The sequence below is a fragment of the Indicator indicator genome, chromosome Z (genome assembly GCF_027791375.1).
Source record: "Indicator indicator isolate 239-I01 chromosome Z, UM_Iind_1.1, whole genome shotgun sequence".
Lineage (NCBI taxonomy): Eukaryota > Metazoa > Chordata > Aves > Piciformes > Indicatoridae > Indicator > Indicator indicator.
Genome location: NC_072053.1, coordinates 44,820,122 through 44,847,444, shown reverse-complemented (window position 1 = coordinate 44,847,444; position 27,323 = coordinate 44,820,122). Strand labels below are relative to the sequence as shown.

At 39.0% G+C, this 27,323-nt stretch overlaps 1 protein-coding gene across 1 annotated transcript in view; it reads right to left on the bottom strand.

The window, feature by feature from the left end:
- The window catches only part of ADAMTSL1 (ADAMTS like 1), a 198,913-nt gene that overhangs the window by 84,161 nt on the left and 87,429 nt on the right, over window positions 1-27,323 (bottom strand). The window contains exons 10-15 of the mRNA XM_054397580.1: window positions 27,064-27,175; window positions 26,269-26,407; window positions 15,051-15,101; window positions 11,117-11,321; window positions 9,905-10,052; window positions 4,026-4,110 (exon numbers count right to left, since the gene is read on the bottom strand). Of these exons, the coding sequence (XP_054253555.1) occupies window positions 4,026-4,110; window positions 9,905-10,052; window positions 11,117-11,321; window positions 15,051-15,101; window positions 26,269-26,407; window positions 27,064-27,175 (740 nt within the window). The remainder of the gene's footprint in view (window positions 1-4,025; window positions 4,111-9,904; window positions 10,053-11,116; window positions 11,322-15,050; window positions 15,102-26,268; window positions 26,408-27,063; window positions 27,176-27,323) is intronic.

The following is a 27,323-nucleotide window of genomic DNA, read 5'->3' as shown; positions in this document are numbered from 1 at the left end:
TAGTAGTTCTGTCAGTAATTAATATCTAATTGACCCCATCTAGGGGTGCAGCAGTTCAGAAAAGACAAACATAACTATCCCCTCTAGTCTGCAAGTGGCTGAACTGGTAATAATTAATTCTTTGAATCAGAACTCATGAGGACTGCTTTAACATGGATTTGTATTTGAAGACTGAGTCCCCAAGTGGATTTTCTAGTATCTCATAAGGGCCATACTTTAGAAACCTTTCCTTCAACTGAGGAATTGCAAGGTGTGTTTTCTACCTAGCCATTTAGTTCAGAGAAACATGTGGAAAATGTTACCACAGAATTTCCGCATGAATATCAACCAAATTTGACAGGGGTAAAATTTTCTGTGATAACTTCATGCTTCTGTCAAATTCAGTTAATAGGAATAAATTCAGACATTACCAAGAGAAGAGGAAGGCAACTGACAGATAGATATATACAGAGAAAATTAAACTGTAAGACTTGTTTCCTTTAGAATTTCCTGAAGAAATGAATAATGGAAACCACCATATGCAGATGAAATAAAAATTAACTGTCTGCTGCTCTAATAGCATGTGTTACAGAATGATCACAAATTACAGGTGGAAGGACAGTGGGGAATAAAGTGTAATATTGTAACTCACATCATGCAATTTCATAACAAAATTCATATTCAGTAAAAAGAGATAAAAGTCATAAGATAGCAGTATAAAGATTCACATTTATGAGAACTCAATGCATAGAAGAATTCTGCTGAAAAAAAATAAGCTTTAGCTTTTAAACTTCCAATCAATATAAACTTTGATAAGGACAATAAGGTTGATTATAAATGGGATTTACTTTCTTGGTTTGAAGAATGATAATGAAGAAAGGGTGATAATTGTAGGGAAAGAATGTTCTGCTTGCTACAGTGAATAGCCCTAACTGTGGAAGAGAACTGTGACTTGATAGCATAATAAAACTCAGGTAAAGCTTCAGGTGAAGCACAGGAAAAGAATGAGTCGTACTGATGTAGAGTGAATAAGAAAATCACATAAGCATAGCTTGTCAGGTTACTTCAAGTACAAGTAAACATGCTTGTGAACACAATGTTTCCTTTTGAGCACCTGCCTACCATGCTACTGGAGGCCTTTTGCTGTTCTTTCTACTCAGTAGCTGCTCCCCTTCCCCTCCAAGATGCCTCTCTGCTCACTGTTCTCTCTCTGTTGACCAAAGCAAGCCCATCTTGGATGCCCAGCTCAACTCCCACCCTTCACAGCCAGCTCTTTTCTACAGAGAAAAGAAATGACCTCCTCAAAGAAAGTAATAATTTATTTATTTTTTATAACCCCTGGTATGTTTTCTGAAAATATTTACAGCAAAGTAGTGCACTACATCACACTTAGGTGTTAGCAAGTTGATGGTCATACTCTGGTTACTCAGATTCACAGTCAGAAAAATAGCTGGCCACATCACATGTTTTTTTACACCAGCTACTGCTTAATCCAGGAGCTAAAAACTCTCAGCTGTTCCAACCCTCAGATTAGCATACACTTAACTCTAGATTGATCATTCGTCATCCAAAATACAGGGATGATAGCCTGACATTTGTAGACCATGGAGCATTACTCCTTCTTGTTAATGTTTAAAGCAGCGTATAATCACATACGTGCACACACACACACACACACACACATATATATAAATTACGCTCTTTTTCTCAGTACTGTCTGTGCTGTTCAGAGAATTTAGTAGAAGTTTCTTTATGTAACAAACTGTTCCATATATGACCACATATCGATATGATTTCTTTTGATAAACTTCCTGATAACACGTGGTTGTTTTTTTTCATGTATGCCTCAAGGAGGTTTTTACAGTTTGATAAATGCACATTTAGATAATTATTTTAGTATAGTCACAATAAACTAAACTACGCTTAACAAATGGAAAATGAGTATGTTCACAAGTACCGAATGTTTAGACTTTGAATGGCTCAACCCACAAAGTCTATGAAACTCGGGAAAGAGTTAAGCATCTCATTATATTATCACAGAATCACAGAATTATTGAGGCTGGAATAGACTTCTGAGATGAAGTCCAGCCTATGACCTAACACCAGCTAGACTATGTCACTAAGTGCCGCATCCGATCTTTCCTTAAACACCTCCAGGGACGGTGACTCCACAATCCTCTCTGGGCAATCCATTCCAATGTCTAATTACCCTTGCTGTGAGGAAGTGCTTCCTAACATCCAACCTAAACCTCCTGGCGTAGCTGTAGCCAGGCCCTCTTGTCCTGTCACAAGTTGCCTTGGAGGAGAGCTCAGCCCCCACCGCACTACAACTTCTCTTCAGGTAGTTGTAGAGAGTGATAAGGTCCCCTCTGATTCTCCTCTTCCCCAGGCTAAACAACCCCAGACATGCAAGAGCTGATGCTACTAGTGTGTGTATATATATATATGTGTGTGTGTGTATATATATATTTACACACACATGTAAATGTGTATATGAAGGTATATGTATGTATATATGCAGCTGGATTAGATTAATTTTTATTTTGAAGGCTTCATTATATATTTTGAGCTCTGCTTCAACATTCCAGTTTCAAATGACTTCAATCCAGATCAACTACAAAACCTCTGCAATTATATTACATAAAGGACAATGTTTTTTTGCCTAATATACAACTGCAGTTGCAATTAAAAATGACTTGTGTTCAGCCACAAGGAACTAGATACTAATTAAAGCTCTGTAAAGAGGTTACAGTTATAGCATGTGTTTATCACAGTTCCAGAGTACAAAATCCAAACCAATATTTTAAATTATTTGTTTATTTTAATATCTTTAGTTATTTAACTATTGCTAAAAGTTCATATGGTACAACAGTTTTCATTGTAATATCTTTGGGCCATGGAAGATTAATTATGGTAATAAAAGTTTCTTTTTAATGAAATTCTGTTTAAAAGCTAAACCAACCAATTTTCCTGACTTCTTCTTTCAATCCTGCTATTGATGAAATGTAGCACATACAGAAACTGCTAAATTGTATTTTCAACAACACTGTTTGAAGAAGATGGCTACACCAAGTTAGATTCATATAATCGGAATTTTCCTGCTGATATATTAAAAAGGCAGGGGGATTTGGGTTTCCCCCCATTCCTAAGGGGAATTGGGTTTCCCCCCGCTTTTTATTGTAACATTTTTTTATATCAGCATTACCTGAAACTATTTTATATTCTCCATCTCCTAACTCAGTGGCAATTTTTTTTCACAAAACATAAGAAAAATGAATACAAAAGTAGAGGGGGGAAAAGTTACATTTAAGGAACACAATGAGTTAATTTTATGTAGTTAGGAGGAAAATATACAGTCTCCATCATTTCAGGCAGTCCTAATATGAGGGTGCTGTCCTTATGCGTGTAGGCCAACGTGGCACCCAGGAGGATCTGCAGCAGAAGGAAGTGCTGCTAAAAAGAGTACAAGATCCTAACTGAGATCCATCTTGCAAAGGTGACTGCATAAAGACTGTGAAGTAGCTAGAAAAGTTGGAAAAGGAAAATACCTGAAGTGATGATAATGCTATCTAAACCACATCGGTAATATTTCTAGTTTATTTTTTGATAAAGTTAAGTAATTTTATTTGCTGCTACTCTGCTTTTCCTGGGCAGAAAGGTAAGGTGGAATCAAGACTGGCTGCCTTGTATTTTACCTCTTACTTCACAGGAGTATTGTGAGAATAAATAAAGGTTTGATCTGCAGAGATACAGTAGTAGCTGGGAACATACAACCGCACAGGTAGACAGACTCGCTATTATTGTAAATGAGCTTCATTAAAACATGTACATATTTTCTCAAATTTGAACTGCATTTTCTGTCTTGAATTCTGTCTTTCAAACATAAGTGTGACACAGCCTTAAGCTCATTGATTTCCATAGGGTTGGGTTTAGCCTTCAGACTCTAATGAAAGTCATATAAAATTTCAAGAGACTGTGCTAATTCACTGCAAGCCTCAGATCCCCACACCAGGAGGACCTCTTGTAAGCAAATTTATCAGACTTACGAAGGTTCTTCAGACACCACTGTTCCTTCCTCCAGTTCTTGGGCCTGCTTATACCATGGCAACTTTGCTTCCACGGGAAGTTTTTCTATGGAACAAACAACAAGCATATGAAAATAGAAAGCATGCAGTAATGCTTTCTGCATGTGCCAGCCTGCTCTCTCTGTCTCTGAGCATGTTTGTGATGCATGTATGCTTTCTTCCGCATAGAAGCTGATCACAAAGAAGAAAGGAGAGGAGGGAAAAAAGAGAGAAAGAAAGAAACTACTTTATTAACTTGGCTGTAACACTTACAACTTTGTGGAGCTAGATAGCTCACTGTTGCAGCACGAAGGGCTGTGGCATTCTAAAGCCAGAATGGCTCACTTTTCATACTGTGTAACTGCGCTGCCGTTGCAAAAGCAAAATGTATAAAGTGGATGTGTCTACGTTTACATTTTAGAACATCGGAAGGCACAAAGAGCTTTTTTTACAGACTATAAAAAGGAAGGAAATCCTGTTTTGAAGAGTGATACCACAGGAAAATTGTGAAATTGCAATAAAATGGTCCAGCTATTCTTTCCAGTGTTAGGTTTATCAGTTCAATAGCTATACGGCTTTAAAATGCAAGGTTGATAGTTTTCCTGTCATTTCTAATGGAAACAGTAGGGCTGCTTTTCCTTCCCTCCAGGACATGTGTGCAGCATAATGAGCTGCTCTCCTCTGGGGAGCACAGGGCCATGCCTCTTCTTGAGCCGTATTGCTTTCATGCGGTATTGAAGTGAAGAATTTGAGCTGAAGGCAGTGGAGCTGTTTTAGCTCTACAAGAGTAAGCAGCAAGAGCAAATTTGGCACTATAATTTGAAAAGGAGTTCTGCATTTGAACAGAATATTCTGGGCTAGGGTCAGGGGAAAAAGAACAAATAAAAGGGAGTGAGCCTCAGACCTCTGAGGAGAATCAAGGCTAGATCTGTTGCCACTCACAAATCATCTAAGGCATGTGCTCCAGTCCCTTAATCATCCTGGTAGCCCTCTGTTGGACTCCCTCAAGTAGATCCCTGTCCCTCTTGAACTGGGGAATGCAGAACTGGATGCAATATTCCAGGTGGGACCTCACCAGGGCAGAGTAGAGGGAGAAGATAACCTCCCTCGATCTCCTGGAAACACTCTTCCTAATGTACTCTTTCTAATGCAATACCATTGGCCTTCTTGGCCGCAAGGGCACATTGCTGTCCCAAGGATAACTTCTTGTCCACCAGGACTCCCAGATCCTTCTCCATAGGGCTGCTTTCTAGCAAATCACCTCCTAACCTGTACTGGTGCAGTTTATTATTCCTTCCCAAGTACAGGACTCTGCACTTATCCTTGTTGAACCTCATTAGGTTCCTCTCTGCCCAGCTCTCCAGTCTGTCCATGTCTCATTGAATGGCTGCACAGCCTCTTCAGGTGTATCAGCCAAGCCTCCCAGTTTGGTATCATCATCAAACTTGCTGAGCAGACACTCTGTCACTCTGTCCCCTCATCAATGTCATTGATGAAGATGTTGAACAGGATTGGACCCAGCACTGATCCCTGGGGGACTTCACTAGTTACAGTTCTCCAGCTAGACTTGGCACCACTGATGACCACTCTTTGCGCTCTATTGTGTAACCAGTTCCTAATCCATCTTCTATCCCACACTTCCTGAGCTTGCTCACAAGGATGTTATGGGAGATAGTGTCAAAAGCCTTATTAAGGCCAAGGTAGACTACAACCACTGGTCTCCCTGCATCTACCCATTCAGTTATGATACCATAGAAGGCTATCAGATTAGTCAAGCATGGTTTCCCCTTGGTAAATTCATGGTGACTGCTCCTGATTATCTTTTTCTCTTCCAAGTGCTTAGAGATGACCTCCAGAATGAGCAGCTCCATCGTTTTTCCAGGGATGGAGGTGAGGCTCACTGGTCTGTAGTTTCCTGGAATTTCTTTCTTGCCCTTTTTGAAGACTGGAGTGACACTGGTTTTCCTCCAGTCCTCAGGCACCTCTCCTGTCTGCCATGATTTTGCAAAAATGATGGAGAGTGGCAGAGCGATAACACCAGGGAGCTCTCTCGACATTCTTAGGTGCATCTCATCAGGGCCCATTGACTTGTGAATATTCAGTTTGTGCAACTGATCCCTAACCCAGTCTTCATTCACTAGCGGAGAGGTTCCCTTATCCAGGCTTTTTATGCTTCCTCCAGGGTCTGGAGTTCACAGGGGCAGGTCTTAGGAGTAAAGACTGAAGAAAAGAAGGTATTTAGTTACTATACCTCTCTATTAGAATGAGCTTGCCAGGTTCTTACTCTTAACATATTTATTAATGTAATTTAATAATGAATATTTGCCAGCACAGCTCTTAGTTTAATCTATATTTTACCACATTTTTTAAAATCCAAGATGTGTATAAGATATTTCTATTTATATGCTCAGCAGTTTGTTTTATGGGTTTTGAAAAGGCAGGTCTTACAAGGTTTTTTACTTGAATGCCAGTGCTTGGAAAACCCAAATGCTCTTGTGCATGGTTGCCTCTTATGTAACTTTTAAAAATAACTTTTCTTTTTCAGAAGAGTAGTTAATTGTAATCTATGTAAAATTTGTTGGGGGATTAAAAATGTTGATGATGTATGTTGTGCTGTATAACATCTATTAAAAATTAATACAAAGCATTCCTATCATGAGGAATTTTTGCCTTTACAGAGCAAAGTAAAATCTCTTCTTTTATAAAATAGTTCCAATTAAAACACTTACATCCTATATTATACAGAAAGATATATTAAGTAAACTGAACCGAAATATTTATTTCAGGTATGTCCTATTTTTTTCCCACTATTGGTGTAAGATAAAGTGCCTCAGTGTTTGAATAAACTAAAATCAAACACATCACATGGACTACTTGCATTCTTATTCTGTTTATCACAGTGTGTTAAAAGAAGAGGGAATTCCACTTTATTCTTTTGTCTTGCTGCTTTAGCAAGCTAGGAAGACTTTTTTTTTTTCTGCTTTATGTTAATCAAACTCCAAAAAAACAAAAATTATCAGGCTAAGATCAAAATACTAAGTATGAGAGAGGTACTTCACTATCCCTACTGCACTAAATTTCTAACTCTAGATTTGTGAGCTAAAAAGGACAAATTTCCAGCACATAAATAATTATGATTAGAAGAAACCTCTGGATATCACCTAGTCCAACTCTCTTCTTAAAGTGTGATTTAACCTTCAGATACAGTTGTACTCAAACATTACCATATGAAGGGAGAACTGTGAGAGCATTGCAGGATCAAGATGAGGAGTAACATTAAACCCAAGAGAAACAGTTTTCTTTATGTAAGACTTTCCACCCCATGGGAAAAAATGGTAGAAAGAAATAATTGCCTACAATCTGAAATTAATCATGTATGTACTGCAAAGGGCAGCATAAGGGTTTACCCAGTTTTTTGGAAGAGTTGACTTGCAGAAAACAGCAATTTACTTTATTCCCAGACAAATCCCATTGGAAGAGACTTAACAGATGCAGGGAAACAAGGATTTCCTAGTTGGTCTTTTACCCTTCTTAGGTTCCCTAGGCAGAAGTCAGTTGTGAATGGTTTGTGGCACCCAATTTTTCTATCTATTTATTACATTTTGTTTACACTGTATGATGCAGGCAGGCAGGATTGGACAACAAAAAAGATAAAACCCATAAAAAGAGGTGACTGACTGAGCCCAAACCCACTGCATCTTTGTATGAGGCTCAGTCATGCTAACACAATCACAGAGCTGACTTTTTCATTTTGCAAAGTTGACAGATTGAGCTATGTCAGCCAGGAAAATCTAGTGCAAACATACCCATTGCTCCCTAGAGGTTCTGTGGGTTTTGGCTGGCAGGCACAGCGAATTCTCATGGTCCAGATAAAACATGAGTCTTGAAAGTTGGCCACTGCACCCACCATTGCCCACTGAGTGCAGAAATTGATATCCCAAATTTCCCTGTTCCTTTTTAGATCTGCATAAGCTAGTCAGCACACAGACAGCAGCAGTTGTATCAAAAGAGTTGCACACTCACACAAACACAGGCACAATGATGTATCTGTGCAAATAGTCATGCACCTGTGTCTGCTGCACCTGGGCACTGCCCACCAACTCAATTCCTAGGAGTTTTTCTAATATTCCCACCCCATATGTTGTGGTAGGGCCATGACATGGCATGGTACAAATCCAGACAGGCCTTAAGATGTCTAGACAAGGTCCCTTTCTCTCCCCTCCTTCCTGCAGAAAAACAGGACAACATGGGAAAAAGAACAAAGGGAACAGGACTCCTGCCTGTCTGGTAAACAAGTTGTTTACCTGGGATAATAGCACATGAGCTGACCACTGCTCCCCCAGAGAAAAGGCCTTTGTTTCTGTCTCTTATGGTTATAGCTTGGCAGAAAGCCTTTCCATTGGGCAGCTACACGTTAGCTTCAGTGCCCCATTGGACCAACCAATCGCTGGCCAGGTATATATATTGACTTGGTAGTCACCTTTGCCTTGCTTTAAACCTTGCTTCAGACTTTGCTTTCAGGCTTGCTTCAAACCAAACCTTGCTTTAAGCATTGTCCCTGCTTAAGCCTTGCTTTCAAGCCTACTTGGACCCATCTCATAGAAGCTGCCTTGAGTTGCCCTGCCCTGCCTCGAGTTGCCCTGCCCTGCCTCAAGTGCCTGGTCCAGAGCCTGGGATAAAGCCACAGCCCATACACAACAAGCTGGAGAAGCCACAAGCCTAGAAGCTGGATCAGCCTGGCCTGCTTCCCCTTGCCACTAAAATCTTACCATGCCTCAGTTTACCCAAGAACCACACAAGCGCCCATCGCGACAACTGTCATTAACTGCCCACCATCTGCTGAAGCCAGATCAGCCTGGAACCATGCAGTAAACTCTCCTTGCTGGCAATCTGCCGTATGAGAGCGCTCCAAAGCTAACATAACAGGAGCAGCAATATCCCCCATGTGGGTAGAACAAGCTGTGAGTAATTAATTCATTGCTCTTTGTGTTTAAAGGCTCTTACCCAGTCTCCCCCTGCTGTAATCGAGCACTATCTGCTCTTGAGGACCTTCTCTTTCCAAGTTACTGCCTCCTAATTTGCATATAGTTGTTTGTATTTTGCCCTAAGACTGTATATTCCTATTGTAAATATATATTGCAACCGTACAATGATTCTATTTAATGAATTTTGGCAATTTTCATTAAGAAAGGTTTACTAATATTTTTATTAATACCCGTTTGCCTTATCATTTATTAATATTGTAAGGGTAATTAACAATCCCCTTCACAGCACCATAAGAATCTTCAAAGAGCTACAGAGTTATTTTAGCCTTCTCTCAACAAAATGGGGGTAGTTTAACCCAGTGTTATGCTTTGCCTCATGTACAAATGAAGAAACATTTCTACACAGATTGTGAGTACTTCTTGCTATAAAACGTTTCAAGACTGTCAAATTTTGCTAGTAAGAAGAACTTCATGTTTTTCCATACAATACTATATTTGGGCTTCAAATTGTGAACAGGCACTTAAAGAATATGTTTACAGTTATCTACTTTAAATGTTATTTATATATTCCATTCTTTATAAAATACAGGGCAAATTTAGTCCAGACACAATCAGTGAGACCAAACCTAATTACACTTTGATCCAGTTTACATTTATTTGGCTTAGTCTGCTACACCAAAGAAACAATGAAAACCTCAGAGGTTGTAAACAAGAGGAGGGGGCCAGCATTCACTCCAAGTTGTTAGCAAGCAGACTGAAACACAAATGGCAAACTCACAACTCTGTGCAGGTAGAAACAGGGCTAACAGCAACAAACCAAAACTACTTAATATGAGGAGCTCTGAAAAAGTTATGAGAACCATTCTGCCTCATTACCTTTGGGTTTGTAGCAAGGAGTGGGTATGATGCATTCTTCTTTTATGTGTGGCTTTGTTTTAGGACTACACCCTCCTGTATGCATCCCCCTGTGATCAATGCAAAGGACGACACGGTATCTGAGTCCTTGTCCACAAGTCACAGTGCACTGGGGGACAAAAAAGACAAAAAAAAAAAAGGTGTGTGTGATACATCACAGGAATCATAAATATCGGGGAATATGCAATAGAAGTGTGTACAAGAGAGTAAAATGTGGTGAAGAAATACGCAACTATGAACATAAATAATTAATAATTTTTAGTAGTTATGGATAAGGTATAAAATGTTTGCCTTTTTGACCTGTACATTTACTTAATTTGGACATTTTTCTGCTGGATTTCTCTTGCAGTGGCAGTCTCTCAGTTACTTGGCTTGTGCCCATCTATCCATTTTGGAGGTGCTTAATAATACCCTTCAGTTTTGTCTGGAGCCACTGGTCTTTGGTTGGACAAAGTACTGGGTCATATGGGTTAACAGAAATGATACTCAGCTGTTTTGGAACATCAAACAGAATGGGAAACTGTTTGGGCTTTCTCCCCCCAGACTCACTTTGCAATCAATCAAGAATGCTTTACCTGTAGGTGAGCTAGCTTAGCATTTAAAACCCATTTCACTTGTTGAGAGACAGGGGTGGTGAGAAACTGCATTAAAGATTAAGTCTTTATGTACAAAATCAAAGTACTTTCCTACTTTTGCAGAAAATAATTTCAAAGACTGCTACTCTTGCACACAAGGAAACACAAGTCAGGAACAGGCAGGTGCAAGCATTACACAGCATAGTCATTTATATCTTTAGGTATTTCTGGAAATTTCTCAGCAACTGATAAACATTTTATGGCTGAGAATTTGTAATAAAAATATATTATTACTTAAAGGTTTTGTTTTGTTCACTTCATTTATGTTCCCAGACTATTATTAACAGAAGGTCAGCAATTAATTTTACAGATCTGATTTAGTTTTTCATCATTCTCCTTAATCATGTTGATTTTATTAACGCATTACTCCTGAGTATTTTATTTGTAGTTATACAGATAGTATTATTTAAAATGGACATCATGATAATAAGGACAGAAAAGTAGAGAATATTCCTACTTCCATAATCTCTCTAAACTATAATTAAAATACATATACCTAATGCAGTAAATACAAAACCAACAAAGATAGACTGATTACCAGAGACCATTCCTGAGCAAGCCACTTTGGGCAGTCAAATATATTGCAAGTCTGGACAACATGCATCTTTGGAGTATACATGCATTTCCATTCTTCTACGGGGCTGATATGTCCTTGAATATCTTCTTCCACACATGAGAGGCTGCGGCTTTGGACACCCCCTCCACAGGATGAGGAACAGGCAGTCCAGGGTGTACTTTCCCATCTGGTGAAGAAAAGCCCCACAAAATAGAGAGGCATCAGGAAAAGGAACCCCTACTGGTCCCACACCAACCCACACTCCTCAGATGCATAAACTGCTATCTGCAGCAGGGGTTCCCTTATGATTAATGTTAGTAGAGAATGATCATATACACATATATATATATTTATAAATAGCCACAGAAGATAAATAGTCTTGTGGTTGCTGTCTTTATGACAGAGATTAGTAATATGTGATTATTCTCTCCCGCTAAATCAGTGATTAACAATAGGGCAACTCTAAATACTTTAAATTTGATTTATTTTATTTAATTGTTGGGGTTATCATATCTTGACTCTTTGTCATGTTCTGAGGAATCTTTGTCACAAATCACCAGAAGCTCAACATGCTTTGAAGCTAATGATCTTTTTGCATGAACCTGCAGGGAAACAGTTTCCTTCTAAGGAAGCAAAGGAGTTGAGCTGGAAAAAAAAAAGATGGAATAAAATTACCAAAAAGAAGTTCTGACTTCACTGATAGGATGTGTGGTGGATAAACCACTTGGGCTTTGTTTCATTGCAGTAGAGGCAGTGAGAGGAACTGAGACAACATTTGATGACAAACCCACAGAACAGTGTGGATGTTCTGAAAATAGGACAACAATGTTTTACAGTGATGCATATGCAAAAATCTCTGTGTGGTTTCATAATTTTATGTGCCTGTCCATAGTGTATATTCTAGTATAGTTTAAATTTCTTGACTTTAAAAGTTGGAGTTTTGTGGAAAAAAAACACACCTGCTCCTTCTTTCAGGCAAGAAGGAAAAATAAAAAGGGGAAGGGTAGCGATTTTTTTCTCCCACTTAAAAAAAATGAGTTATTTTTGTTAAGTAACAATTGCAGGATCACCAAAATTGTTAAGTAATATGAGAAATGTTTATCTTCCTCTCTCATCGTATCAACCCATCTGTTTCTCAACAGCCTCAGTGCATGTAAGCATTACCCATACTTAGCTATTGGCTGGAGATATCATAAAACTCCATGTGAAATGGCTTATGTTAATAGTTGTTTATGAATAGTGAAGTCAGTGATTCATTCTACAACTTATCACCCAGGAGCAGTGAAAGCATGTTTACATCATGCCATATCATTGTGGCCTCAGCATAAACCACGTATGTCATGAATGGGCAATTTTAGCAATATTTTAGCAATTTGCACTGCTGAACAAGTTTCCCAGAATATAGCTAAGGTTTCTCGCTACCACAAAACTAAATGAAGAGGACTGAAACTCATGAACAGCAAATACTGCTGCCACCAGTGCAGCAGTATTTTTCCTGTGCATAAAATGAGATGGCACAAAGGAGTCTCTGGAACAAGTTTCCAGATGCCCTAGGCGACCTCAGCAATACCAAACATCTTAAATCTAGGCAAGTAGTTTGGACCTCAGATTTTGTATGAGTGTACATAGGAAGATGAAGTTTCTCTGTTGCTCAGCTCCTAAAGCAGGCGTCACATTCTCTCAAGGTACAAAGGATCAAACACTGCTTTGTGAAGGGAATTAGTGGTGTGTTAAAAGCAAGCACTATATACACTGAACCTTTCACTCTTCATGATAAAATTCAAGGCTGAGGGATTATACTAGGGGAATTTTACAAACATGCCATTAAAGATTTACTTTCCACTTTTTATGGAGTGTTTGTCACTTTCCTCTGTGCCTCGTATGAAGTTCCATGTTCAGACTCTTAATGCAAGGAGTTTTTATGGCTTAGTTTTTGGTGTTGCTGTTTGTTTGCTCTTGTTTTGTGTTTTTTTTTTTTTTTAATTTTTTTTTAATCTGGAGTATTTTTGCCTAAACTCTGCAGATTCAGAGGAATTACAATCTTTATTCCCCTGATTTGGCCCTGTCTCTTGCTGGCCTTGTGGGCTGCTGCCTTGTTTAGATTTCTGCTGCCTCTGAGGTGTGAAGAAGAGTTGTAGCTGTGTCTTGCCTTTTGGAGCAAGGGAAGAAAACCTGTGGCCTCTTCATGGGTTCATAGGAACACAAATGTGAGAAAGGGAAAGGGAGAACAGGGAAACAGCAATGAAATGCTTGAGGGAAAGAGGAGGAGAGAGGTCCCAGCCAGTAGCTGCAGCCTGAGTAATCGATGAGGAAGACTAAAGGAGAATAGTGTAGCTGGAAGAATGGACGTAAAGGGATTGCTATGAGTTGAGAACATAATCCAGAACCGCCTGACAAACAGGCTTAACCTCTTGATCATTTTCAGGGAACGTTTTGATTGTTTGTTTGTTTTCAGTGTTACTGAAAGTTAAACACCTCATTTTGATGCTTTATTTTGGATTTTCATCAGCAGTAAAAAAGCCTCTGCCTAGATGTCAACTCAGGATGCTTTTTCCTGAAATACAGCCTCTCTACTATTAAATACTGCTGAATCATCCTGTATATAAAGCTGTTCCCTGTCCTTTGTACGCAATTGAAATTAAATCTGTTTTATTTAAAGCTGGGGTGTTAAACTCTCTAGCTTCTATATTCCTTACTAACAGAAGTTTAATTTTTTGAGGTTAGGAGGCACATACATGGGGTTTAAAAAAAAAAATGGAGAAAACTGTTTTCCAGGGAAAAAAAAAGGAATTAGCTATAGGGATATATTTTTTAAGTGCATCTCATGAATGTCTCAAGTGATAATGACTGTGTGTACATAACCATAAGTACCTAGCTAGCAAGAGAAAAGTTTAATACAAATTACAAAGATCATTGATAGAGTGTCAGCATGAATAGCAGCCACAATGTTTGGCAAGTAAACTGTTCTTTTCTTTGTCTTCTCACTGATAACTTGGTGTGGGTCCCTGATTTGGCTGGAGAATCTGTTGAATGTAAATATGCTGTATTTGCATTCTCTGCATTAGACCTCACCTTGAGTTGAGAGAGGTTGTTTCCTCACCACGATGAGACTAACATGTTGCCTATGGGGAGCCTTTCTGTGATTATATACACCATGACACAATAAATTCATGAAGAAAAAAACACAGCACACTAATGTTACATGTCCAGGAAGGATTTCAAAACCTAAAGGTTATTGTATTTCAGCTACCAAACATTTTTATCAGCACCAATTTTATTCACTGCTTTAAGAGTAATTGGTCATATGATTTCTTCCATGATAATCTCGTCTTGCACTAAAGACATCTTAATTGTGAGATAATTAATAGCACAAATCAGGCCTTAATTCTATTCCTACATGTGATCTCTGGTTTCTTAGAAAAGACAATGAAAACCCCTAGGGAAGGCATTAGGATAGTTTTTCAGATCAAAACACAACACTAATACTGTCTAAATCCGAAATCTCTCAATTTATAAGCATGCCAAAAGCAGCACTACTAGAAAGAGAGAGAGTTTCATTACAAAGCTACAGGCTAGGGTCCTGTTCAGACGTGACTGAAAAGAAGTAAAAAGGAAAGGTATGACACGAAAGGGAAGAGGAGTGCTGGGGATGAGGGAAGAGAAAAAAAAATAGACCACATACAATAATTGTGCATTGCTGCTTCAGCTAGAATACAATTTCAGTTCTGCATCAATTTATAATGACAGGATAACACTTGAACATCTTTAGGTTAATCCGCAGGAGTTTAGAGCAAGGGAAAAACAGCATCTGTTAACTCAATTTAAGAGTAAAGCAGAAATGCAGAGAAGAGAGAAAAAACCCCAATGAAGTAAATGTATTTGTTAACCCTAGAAGCTGGTTGATTGGTTTACATACCGAGGAAGGGGGTGGTAGAGGTCATAGGGCATGATCTGCTTGTATCCATCACTGTTAGGAACAATAATGCCAACCCTCTGAGTAGAAGTACACATAATAAAATAGACACTAAATAATTATATCATACAATTTATTTTACACAATATTAAAAAAAAAACAAACAAAAAAACCCCAAGGAAACAAGATATTTTTTACCTAAGTTACTATCACATTTAACCCAAAACTTCTACTCCCATTCTATTTCTGGGTCATTCAAAGAATAAGCATCCAATTTTGCTTCATTCTCACGAATATAATATTGTTTGACTAAGAAGCAGTCCATCACCACAATTGACCCAGATGATGTTTAAATTTATGAGGTTACTATTTGCCATTAAAATAAAACAAATGCTACCCCTAATACTTTCCTGGAGCTTGGATCTAAAGTCAGTGAAGAAAACAGGAAAACTTCCATTTACTTCAGAGACCTCTAGATCAAGTCCTTTTAAAAGCTATTATATGTTTTTTTTCCTACCATTCAGATAGAACATCTGCTTTTAAGTGCCTGGGGCTAGAAATCTGGGAAATTCCAGTGTGAGAATTCAAATCTGCAGCTCTAGTTTCTGCAGGTTAAATCAGTCCAATTTCATTCATCTTCAGAATAAACTCTTTATTTGAGTTTTTCTGCAAGAAAGAAGGAGCTGGAGAGAATCACAGAATCAACCAGGTTGGAAAAGATCTCAGAGATTATCAAGTCCAATTTACTGCCTAATACCTAACACCTCCTGACAACTAAACCATGGCTCCAAGTGCCACACCCAGTCTTTTTTTGACCACTTCCAGGGATGGTGACTCCACCACCTCCCTGGGCAACACATTCCATTGGCCAGTTACTTTTTCCGTGAAGAACTTTCTCCTCACCGCGAGCCTAAACTTCCTCTGGTGCAGCTTGAGACTATGTCCTCTTGCTGCCATTGGTTGCCTGGGAGAAGAGACCAAGCCCCACCTCCTGTCTACAACCTCCTTTCAGGTAGTTGTAAAGAGCAATCTCTACAGAATAGCAGTATATTGGGCTGTTTTGGGATTTTTTTGAGGTCTTTTTCTGGTTTGGTTGGTTTTTTGTTTTTTTTTTTTTTTTTTTTTTTGGTTGGTTAATTTTGGTGGTGTTGTAGCTGCCTGGCTTGGTTTGCTAATCTAAAGGTTACAGAAGGCAATGGTGTAGATCAAAGCTGGTAATTATCTGAACCATTACTGTGCTAGTTACGGGTGAGATGCATGTCACTTATTGGCAACTACAGGATTTCACTGAATTACTAGTCTGCAATTTAATCTTTTGTCTGCACATTTTATAAATTCTGACTCATAGTAATTCCACTCATGTTGTCTTCTAATTACCAGGCATATCTACTAATATCAAACAGATGATCCCAGACCACCTTATATATCAATTTCATCAAAGCCACTGTGCAACAAGGGACGTGGTTGGTGCGGATGGGCAGATCCATCAAAGATGGAACGTTAATTGCATTGAAATAAAATGTGTGTCCCTTCCTAAGTTATGGAAAGAGAAAATTGACTGAAAATAATGAAGGTGTGTTTTGAGACCCTTACACTAATGAGAGGTGCTAGGTATGCTGCTACAGATTTCTACAAGGAGAATAAACAAATGACAGGGAAGGGAGAAATTATTCTCCGTTCTCCAGATAGTTCACTGAAAAATGCTGTAAGCATTCAAAGCACCATTGTCATGCTAAAGCTAAAGAGGTGTATTCCCCTTTCATTCACCAGTTTTTATGTGCATTACTTGTCCATGATAAGAGAATGGATCCCACTGTGTTTTCACTGTGAGGAGTCAGTGCCAGGTCAACAGGCTGGAACTGACCAGCTACAACATGGGAAGGCACTGGAGCCCTGGGAGCATGTGATATGACAGCACCCTCTAAGTTTAGCAGCCTCTGCAGCCACAGGAGCCCTCTTGCATATGTGAGTGTATTTGTACTTTTGGAGAGATGCCTGACCCTACAAAACAGAGGCAGTTCTGGCACTGGGAAACTTTGGAAAACACAAATGAGTCATTTACAGTATGGCAAATGAATAGCCTTTTCAGAAGAGGCAAAGGGACTTTTTCTGAGATTCCTTTTTGTTTTCCTGCTCATGCTCAAGGAATCTGCACTTTTCATCTCTTCAGCTTGCTGAGGAGTGGTTGGAAAGAAAGATTAACATATCAAGTTAAAAAATAAAATAATTTTACTATAAAAGCACCTGCTGCTTACAAAAAGAAACAGATTTAAAAATATATCTCCTCAGTGCAGTGAGAAATGTTTTCTCTCTAATAAACAGGATCTATATGAATAATCCAAGTCTACATGCATTAGAATATGTAATACCTGAGGCCACTCTAATGGAAATAACCATACCACATCCAAACACTGTTTGGAACATTAAATAACATTTGCAAAGGACTAAATTAATATTGCCATTGGAAAATTTTGACCCTCAAAGAATTTTGCATATGTAAATTGCAATTCTGTAAAAGGTATAGAGCTCCACAGAAATACTGATACTGCCATTGTGTGTATATGAGGGATTGCCAAAGGCCATCTGCAAGAAAGTGAACTGCAGTAGCATCAGTGACACAGTTACAGTGTGGAAGATGAACCTCACATGAATACACAATGGCTTACTTTATAACTTCAAACTGTCTTGAAGACACAACAGAACAGCCAACAATAATAATTCCTCCGCTACACAGAGATTTCTGCCTGATGTAGGAGCAGCAAACAGGACTCATTCATGTAATATATAAAGCAAACACAGTTTGGCAGGAGAAGAAAGCGTAAAGCAAATAAATTTGAAGAGCTGTTGTGTTTCATACATCTGAAATATCTCATGCCTTTGAGATGAACAAGTTCTTTCATATAAACTTATGATCTTTTATTTTTCCTCTTTAATGTTGGCAGCTTCAATACAGCTGCTCTTTCAAGACACATGTCCAGTTGGAGCTGCATATGCCAGAGGTGGGTCTGCTGTACCCAGGCCTGACATCTCTGCAAGTGTTTGGATCTCCCCTGGGATGGGTGCCTGCTGCTGGATTTCTTGAAAGTTGTGTTTGGCATAGTCTTCCTTGGTAGCTTGTTTTCTTCCTTAAGCTACCCCCTTAGAACAAAAGACAGACTCGAATGACTTTCTTCTGCAACTCCCTGAAGACTGGCTCTCCAAAAAGATGCAACCATTCCCTGCTCCCTCTCCTGCATAACCATGGCTCTCAGGTTGGCCACATGCTGAGCTGAGCAGGGGCATGAGGACTAGAGCAAGGAGAGGAGCAAGTAGAGAGACAAGGGCATCTCCCCTCAGGATGTCTCAGGGTGGTTCAGTTCTGCACAGGATGATGTGCAGATGCTGGGGTGGGGTAGGGGTACAGATCTCTCCTGCACTGACATTCCCACATAGAGCCATGCCAGTGCCCACTCTGCAGAACACTCATCTGCCTCCAGCTCACACCCTTCATTTCTGCTGTGGGCTCTATTTTCCTGGCGGGTTTCTATTGGCAGTGCTGTAGTCACAATACTGCCTGCATTCTTGGGTGCCTGGAGCTGTTACACCTCTTTGCTGATGGGAACTGACACAGTAAACATTCAGGCCTTTTCTGAAACTGTAAGACTTGAGAGAAAATGATCTGCACAACATCTGAGAGCTATGATTATCCCAAGACAGATGTCAGGCTTGTGAAAAAGTCCCTGTGCTACAAATCTTGACTAAGGCAGTGCGCTCTGAAGATGCCATTTTGTGACATTATCACATGCTACAAGAACGCTTTCTGCCCTGAGAAGCAGGTATCGAGGCCCCCAAAGAGATGGTATGTGTTAATGTTTCTCATCGAAACTATCACTATTTCCATTCAAAGCTGGAGTAGATGACATCTACAGTAACACCACAGGTACAGGCAACATTGCCTTTTACAGGTAGAGAGAACTGCAGTTCCGTTACACTACTACATGAGTTACATTTCTGGTTTCTGCCTACCCCTGGGATACAGATTGTATTGTGATTATGTTATCATATTACATTCTATCAGTGTGGAACTTGAAGATCTACTAATTGTTTTGCATTTTTGTATCATTTCACATGGTCTTAGTACTTTACAGGTTGGTAAGGCCGATGTCCCCTACCTAAACCATTTTTAAATAGGAGGTCAATAGATACTTAAAAAAATCTACTTAAAAACACAAAGAACTGCTGAGAAGTATACTCTTCTGTGTCAACCTCCACAAACCCCTCACATTTTAGACAGCACTTATGTTCAGCACAACAGTATGTCTTATTTAATTTTTTTCATATGGCATTTATCATAGCCATAGTTTGCTAGAACCTGACCTCTTCAAGGGCTTGAAATAGGTGTTATCAATTTGAAGTGGCAAAAATAACTCCTTTGTGTAGCAAGACTATAAAGTTTTTTTAAATCTTCTCCCTTTTTATTCATATTTTTTTCTTATGAACAATGGAATTCTGTATTTATTTTCCCCTACTAGATGCTAGCAACTGAATATCCAGTGAAAATCTGTTATTCTGAAAAATCTGAAAAATCTATCTTAATACCTGCTTTTTAGTTTTGGTCTCTTCTAGGATTTAAACTAACTACATTTTCCACAACATTATCTCAGGCAGACAGATATCTGTATTTGATGTCCATATCAGTAAAAAGTCTACTTTTCCACCTTACAGTTTGTTATCTGATGCATTCTGAGAGCTCATTTCTGCCTTTCTTTCTGCCTTTCTTTAACATGAACTGTCTCTGTAGACCTGAATTTGCTCTGGTATTTACATCTTTTCACAGAATCACAGAACATTAGGAGTTGGAAGTGACCTTAAAAGATCATCAGTCTAATCCCCCTGCCAGAGCAGGAGCACCTAGAGTCGGTCACACAGGAACGTGTTCAGGTGGGTTTTGAATGTCGCTAGAGAAGGAGATTCCACAACCTCTCTGGGCAGCTGTCCTGAAGGGCCAAAATCCCAAACATGCCCTAGCACAGACAATGAGCTAAGCACCTGCAAATGTGCTAACCTGGACAGTTCCTAGGTTCCAGACGCCCAAGGCAAATGTATAGCATGTGTGATTAACATTGCAAGCACCTGTGAATGTGCAAGCATGGAAACTTCCTGGGGTCCAATAAACACCTACCATAAGTGATTAACTTTGTAGCACATGTGATGGTTTTAAGATTGTGTCTTTAATTTTTCTTCACAAAGTTCGAGCAGAAAAGCGAAAGAATGTAAGTCACTATTGGGTGTAAGAAGCAAATAATGATTATTCTATACACTTTCATTGGAGAGATAGAAATGTTTAAGAGTCAGTACTCAAAACAAAGTACAGTGTCACAGTCACTTTCAGTTTGCCTGCCTGCTTCTTTTCTCCTCTGGCTGAAGATAACACACACCTGCATATTGACCTTGACAAGCTAAGTCTACCAAAACCTCCCAGCTTCTTGGCTTTCTTCCCTTTTGCCTGCTCTGGGAAGGGGAAGAGGAAAAAGCACAGCCCCTCTTGGAGCCAGAGGGCTTTGTTGTGTTTTTCTGTTGATTGAACATATTTGTAAATGTTGTGAATAGTGTATATTTGCACATATCCATTGCATTTCATCATAGATTGTAGTTTTTCCTTCATTTGCTTCCGGACTGAGCTGGTTATTGTCAGTGTGGGAGTGGGATTCCAGCTCTCCACTGTAACAGCACATCTGTGAACTGTGTGTACCCCTAGCCATGCTTGGATACACCCCATCCCATAGGTCCAGTTATCAGGGTTCTGTGTTACCAAAGGGTATTAATTGTCTTGGGACAGTTTAAACCAGCCAACAAGTCAGGCAGCTTTGCTTGTTCTCGCCCAGAAAGCAACAAGAGCCAAATGCTGCCTGAGTAGCAGCTGAAGAATCTGCTCTAGAAAACCAACAACTTCACCCAGGTAGAAAGGGGAAAAACTCCAAGGGAACTGAATCCCAGAAGAGGCTACAGCCCAGTGATGAAGCACAAAAGAGAGAGGCCCCCTAGCCCTCTCTGAGCCAAGGGAAAGCTCCAGACCATGACTGGGCATGACAAGAGAGAGGCTCCTTAGCCCTCTTTGAGCGAAGGACTGCTCGAATCATAGCCACAGCGCCTGGATGCATTCCTGTGCAGACTATCCTAGGTGATCCTGCTTAGGCAGGGGGGTTGGACTTGATCTCTTGAGGTCCCTTCCAACCTCTGATATACTCTGTGTGTATGTGTGTGTGTGTTCTGCACAAAGAGCTGTGGTTTTGCCAGGAAGCCCAGTATCTGCAGTGAGTATGGAATATATTATGTGAAAGAGGATTCAAAACTAAGCTTAAATCTATCATATGATCTAGTGGAGGGCAATAACAATAACTGACTCATTGTATCTCAGATCTCTATCTATATTTGCTACTGTGTAGATCAGAAAGTGCCGTCTGCCTTTTCAGGAACATACCAGCACTTCAGTTTTGTTCATCTTCCAGAAAGAATGTAGTGAACAACGTGTTGCTGTGATACTTGATTTATAATCTAATAGTGTTCTGTGATATCATAACTGAATGAGTAGATGCAGGGAGACCAGTGGTTGTAGTCTACCTTGGCCTTAATAAGGCTTTTGACACTATCTCCCATAACATCCTTGTGAGCAAGCTCAGGAAGTGTGGGATAGAAGAACAGACAGTGAGATAGATTAGGAACTGGTTACACAATAGAGTCCAAAGAGTGGTGGTCAATGTTGCCAAGAGCAGCTGGAGAGCTGTAACTAGTGGAGTCCCCCAGGGATCAGTGCTGGATCCAGTCCTGTTCAACATCTTCATTAGTGACATTGATGAGGGGACAGAGTGACAGAGTGTCTGCTCAGCAAGTTTGATGATGATACCAAACTGGGAGGCTTGGCTGATACACCTGAAGGCTGTGCAGCCATTCAATGAGACATGGACAGACTGGAGAGCTGGGCAGAGAGGAACCTAATGAGGTTCAACAAGGATAAGTGCAGAGTTCTGCACCTGGGAAGGAAAAAAAAACCTGCACCAGTACAGGTTAGGAAGTGATTTGCTAGAGAACAGCCCTGTGGAGAAGGACCTGAGAGTCCCGGTGGATAACGAGTTATCCATGGGACAGCAATGTGCCCTTGTGGCCAAGAAGGCCAATGGTGTACTGGGGTGCATTAAGAGGATTGTGTCCAGCACATTGAGAGAGGTTCTCCTCCCCTTCTACTCTGCACTGGTGAGGCCCCACCTGCAATACTGCATCCAGTTTTGGGTTCCCCAGTTCAAGAGGGAGAGGGATCTATTAGAGAGAGTCCAACAGAGGGTTACAAGGATGTTAAAGCACTGGAGCACATGCCCTATGAGGAGAGGATGAGAGACCTGGGGCTTTTTAGTCTGGAGAGAAGACTGAGAGGGGATCTAATAAATGTATGTAAATATCTGAGGGCTGGGTGACAAGAGGGAGGGGACAGGCTCTTCTCACTTGTGCCCTGTGATAGGACAAGGGGCAATGGATGTAAACTACAGCATAGGAAACTCCACCTCAACATGAGGAATAACTTCGTTACTGTAAGGTTTGCAGAGCACTGGAACAGGTTCCCCAGAGAGGCTGTGGAGTCTCCTTCTCTGGAGACTTTCAAGACCCATCTGGATGTGTTCCTGTGCAACCTGTGCTAGATTTTATGGTCCCGCTCTGGCAGGGGGGTTGGACTTGAAGATCTCCAGAGGTCCCTTCCAACCCCTAAAATCCTGTGATCCTCTGATCTTGAGATAATTGTTATCTAATATAAAGTCTTTAGGGAAGTTGAAAACAAGCAAAAAGTATGTGTTGGGCATTTTTGTGCTTCAGTTGTCTATTTTTAATGAACTGAGTTCACTTGTGTCACAGATAATAGGATACTTTTTGTTGTCCTTTAATCATGCATATTTACTCATCATCACTTTTTTTTCTTTTGAAGGAAATATGTAAAAGTTATCATTCAAATGTCTTGCAATATTGACCAGGAAACTGTATACATTTACATATTATCAGGTATATTGGGGACTTCTCACTGTTTGGGATTACTCTGATTTGCCATAATATCCTAGCAGTTCTTTGTGTGCTTTTACTTATATTCCATTGCTCTAGTTAGATTGGCTAAAAATAACAAGTAAAAAGTACAATTTTATTTAAATATTGTTTTGGTGATGCCTGTCTCCAACACCACTCAGTCAGGATCTGGATCCCAAATGAGGGAGGTTAGATAGAGCATTAATGTCTTGTAGGGATGCTTAGGGACTTTATCATGCCTACCTCACAAAACATTGAGTACCACTCTTAGGTGGCCCTTCACTTAAAGCAGAAAAGTAACATGTATAAATTATGCAAGTTTGGTAAGTAACCTTCCATATACTATTTCTCCTCTGACTATGTGAGGAACTGGGTTTGCAAAAAGAAAAATTGAGTCTTTTACTACTTTTGTGAAGTCGGATTTTTTTTCCTAATCTTGATGCCAACAATGCTGATAATTATTGCCATGATAAGCATAATAAAGTAAAATGTTTCTACGCTCTAAGCCTAAAAAGGCAACTAATTGCAGGCTTCCCAATACTCCTAGTATTTGTTTAAAATTTTCTTTCATCCTGCCCTTTGCTTAAAATATGAACTCTCCTACAAAGACCCTTCTCAGTTGCTTTAGTCAGCTCCACTGTGGTCTTTCATGATTATTTTCTGTGGCATTCATTGGCACACCATTGGAAATTAATCAGGTACACCACACTGGAACTGGGTTTGCCAGGAAAAACTAATATCTTCCTTTCATGCTGCTGGAGCACAGCAGCTCCCACATGGCAAAGACATTGCGGTGCCAGGATGTCCTCATTGCTTCTGTTCCTGAATCTATTTTCTGCTCCACCTTCCCTATTCTTGACCATAAGAAAGCATTGAAATACCAGAGATTTACCACACTGAGATTGCCTCTGGTTTTCTGTTTGGATTGTTGATCTGTAAATTCTTTACAAAGTCACTTTTGAAAATAATAATTTGCAATTTGGCATTCCGTGAGGTTGTTTCCAGAAAGTCAGTTCCTTCTAAATGACCTTTCCTCCCTTTAGGGTCTTTATATCAACAACTTTGCTTTGTTATGCCTTACATAAAACAAGAATTGCTTCCTGCTCAGCTGTATTTTTTCCCTTTTTTTCCCTTTTTCTTTTTTCTCTCTTTTCTCCCATGTCCATGCAATTTATGTTTTAACATTCAAGAATATGCAATTTAAAATTATTGGGAAAAGTATGGAAAATATCATTAGAATAAATTTAAGAGGTAAATTACATAACTGACTCAGATATGGATTTAAAAAACCTTGTAGCTAAGGTAAAATAATAAAAAAACCCCGAACAATTACATAGAATTACTTTCTCATTTGTGCTGTTAGAAGCAAAACTAAAAGACAGGTTCTGTATCAATTCACACCTTTCAGCAATCCTTTTTCAGATGTTTATTTTTAGATCTCTTATAGGATCATATCTGGCCTCTAGTAACATTTTTCTCAGGCAATTCAAAAGCAGATTTCAAATAAATGGGGTTTTTGATCTTCCAAAATCACACAGGAAAAAATACAAGAACTTTATTATAGTACGGGTTTTATTTACAACTTCTAATATATTTAATTTCCCTGAGAGATTAAATATAGATCTTTTTCTTTTTAAAATTTTTTTAAAATTTTATTTTCTCTCTGTGTAAATTACAACGACAAGAGAAGTCAGATGCTGAAATTCTTGTTAAAGGAAAAAAGAATTTTGTTGCATTGCATTGTGGGAAAGCAATCTCTAAGTTTAAAACTCACTTCTGAGTACATTCTAATCAGGATGTTTTTCACAAAGCCCACGTGAAGATGCATTATAATATTTTATACTTAATACATCCTAATAAAGCATATGGTAACATGAAATTTAAAGAATGCGTAATACAGCTCCTGATACGAGATAATGTTGGATTTTAAGATTTTATATATCCACTTTTTAGTTCTGGGAGATTTTATCTTCAAATTTAAAAATGTAGAAGAAAATTTCTGGCTTGTAATTAATTGCAACTATGATTTCCATTAAAAATGTGTTCACTAGAACAAGGGAATGTAAACTGCTATGTGTTGTGAGTAAATATGTATTCAGTGATGAAGAAACCAAAGTGCTCCTTCCAGTTATGAAAAGTCAATGAACTCTAGTGAAAACTTTTTTAAGAAGAGATAGTTTTTAACTATCTTGGACTTGAAATTATTTGCTCTACTTTGATAATATCTAGCTAGTCTAAAACTGGAATATCTGGTTTGGGAATCAATCACCCTCAGATGAGAGAATATATAGTCCCATAGATTACTAAAGCATCCTTCCTCTGGCTAGGATAACTTTTTTTTTCCTGTAACAACATCCATTAAAAAACACAATAACAACTTTTTAGATAGTACTTGCTTGAACTGACTGTATCAAACTTGGCACAAAACTAGCCTATAGGGAAAGAAGCAATTAAACAAATGGTTTTAGGGCATTCTTACATGATGCCTGCGGGGCTGTGCTTAACTATCTTTTAGCAAAGCTGCACAAAAGGACCAAAAGGTTTAGATTACACAAATAAATGTTTGTGGTTTATGAGTGGCGCAGACTGACTTTCAATGGAGTTCAGAGAATTCAAAGCAACAATTGAGTGGTCCTTTTTGTGGTTTTGCTCCTTTCCTTATACAAGGGAAATCTGACTCTGCCACGTTACTATTTTTACTGTTAATTTTCTGAGAAAGAATGCTTGGTGGGGGAGCACAGATGAATCTTTTGTGTGGGGCCAAAGAGTATTGATAATTAGAACAAATTCGCATATTACATTTTTACCAGCTTTCATGACTGCAAATAAGCCTTTTATTAAGGACAAAATTTTAAAAAACTATAACCAGAATGACTTAAATTGTAAATTTTAACAGAATTTTTACCTCAAGAGAATATTTCCCATCTCACCAACACTTAGGAAACATGTATTGATCATGTCATGGTATCATGAACAATCAATTTTCTCATATTTTAAAAAGTTTGATAAAGCAAAACATAATCTGAGGGAAAGAACGATTTAACATCAGTCTTTTTCTACACAGTACAGTCTTTGGATAAGAACGAGGGTGAAATATATAGGTATGCAATAACAACAGAGTGTTTTGCTACTTTACTACCTTAGAGCCCACTCACTTTTAATGCTAGAGTTTACTGACCTTGCAGGACAAGGATCCAGATTACACTCTTGAAGTTTTGGCTTTGGCTTGATATTTTCAGGATAAAAGTGACAGTACTGATCTGTTACTACCTGGTTGCTTCTCAGATCAAAACATTCAGCAGATGTCAGCTGATAACCTGCAATACCAGTGGAAGAAATAATATGTCATGTATTATTTCTGTCTCTGAAGTGCATCTAGGTTCTTGTCACTTAAATAACTAACTGAAATGATCAGCACTTCTGGACATAGCAGCTGCTGTTTTACAAACCAAATTGAAAACAGCAACTTAAATCATGTTATATGAAAAAAAAAATAATGAGTGTCATCAAATAAAAATTCAGAAACCTAAAGCAGAAATTAAAAAAAAACTGAGGCTGATGTTTCTCAGTCACCAGGACTCATACACTAAGTTTCCGGTCATAAGGTAAAGCTGCTGGTGGGGGCAGGGGCAAAGAGAAATATCTTACAGCATTTTACATCTTGCAACATTTTACAACAAAAACCATTCTATGATTCTATCTTGTGATTAAAGCAGGCCCAAATCATACCAGCCCTTATGTTTGACAGCTGTAGCATCAAAAGCTATTATGTGGATATGAAAATGTACTTTACGTACAGAGCCTGCTACGATGTTAAAAAAACCCTGTAGGTTACTGCCACTATTTCTACATCTCTTAACTCATTTAGATGTAACTACTTTAATTTCAGATGTTGCCCATTTTAAAGATGCAGCAGCTGGGACACATTCTATATGCAGATGGCTCTTTCTGGAATAGAGTTGTAATTCATTACCTCCTCCACAGGATGCTGAACAAGGAAAAAAATCTGTTTCCCTCCACTGGTGAATGATAGGTTGATAGAAGATAAACTGAACCAAACTATCAGCAGCACCGGCATACCGGATCTGGAAAAGACATAATTCCAAAGAATGAATCGAATGCAATACCTGGAAGTAGCACACTGTCACACACGTCTTGCATCTTTGAGGCATCTTGCAGTGGCATTAAAAATTAGAGATACATCGCAATAGGAAAATGAAATGTACAAACTGG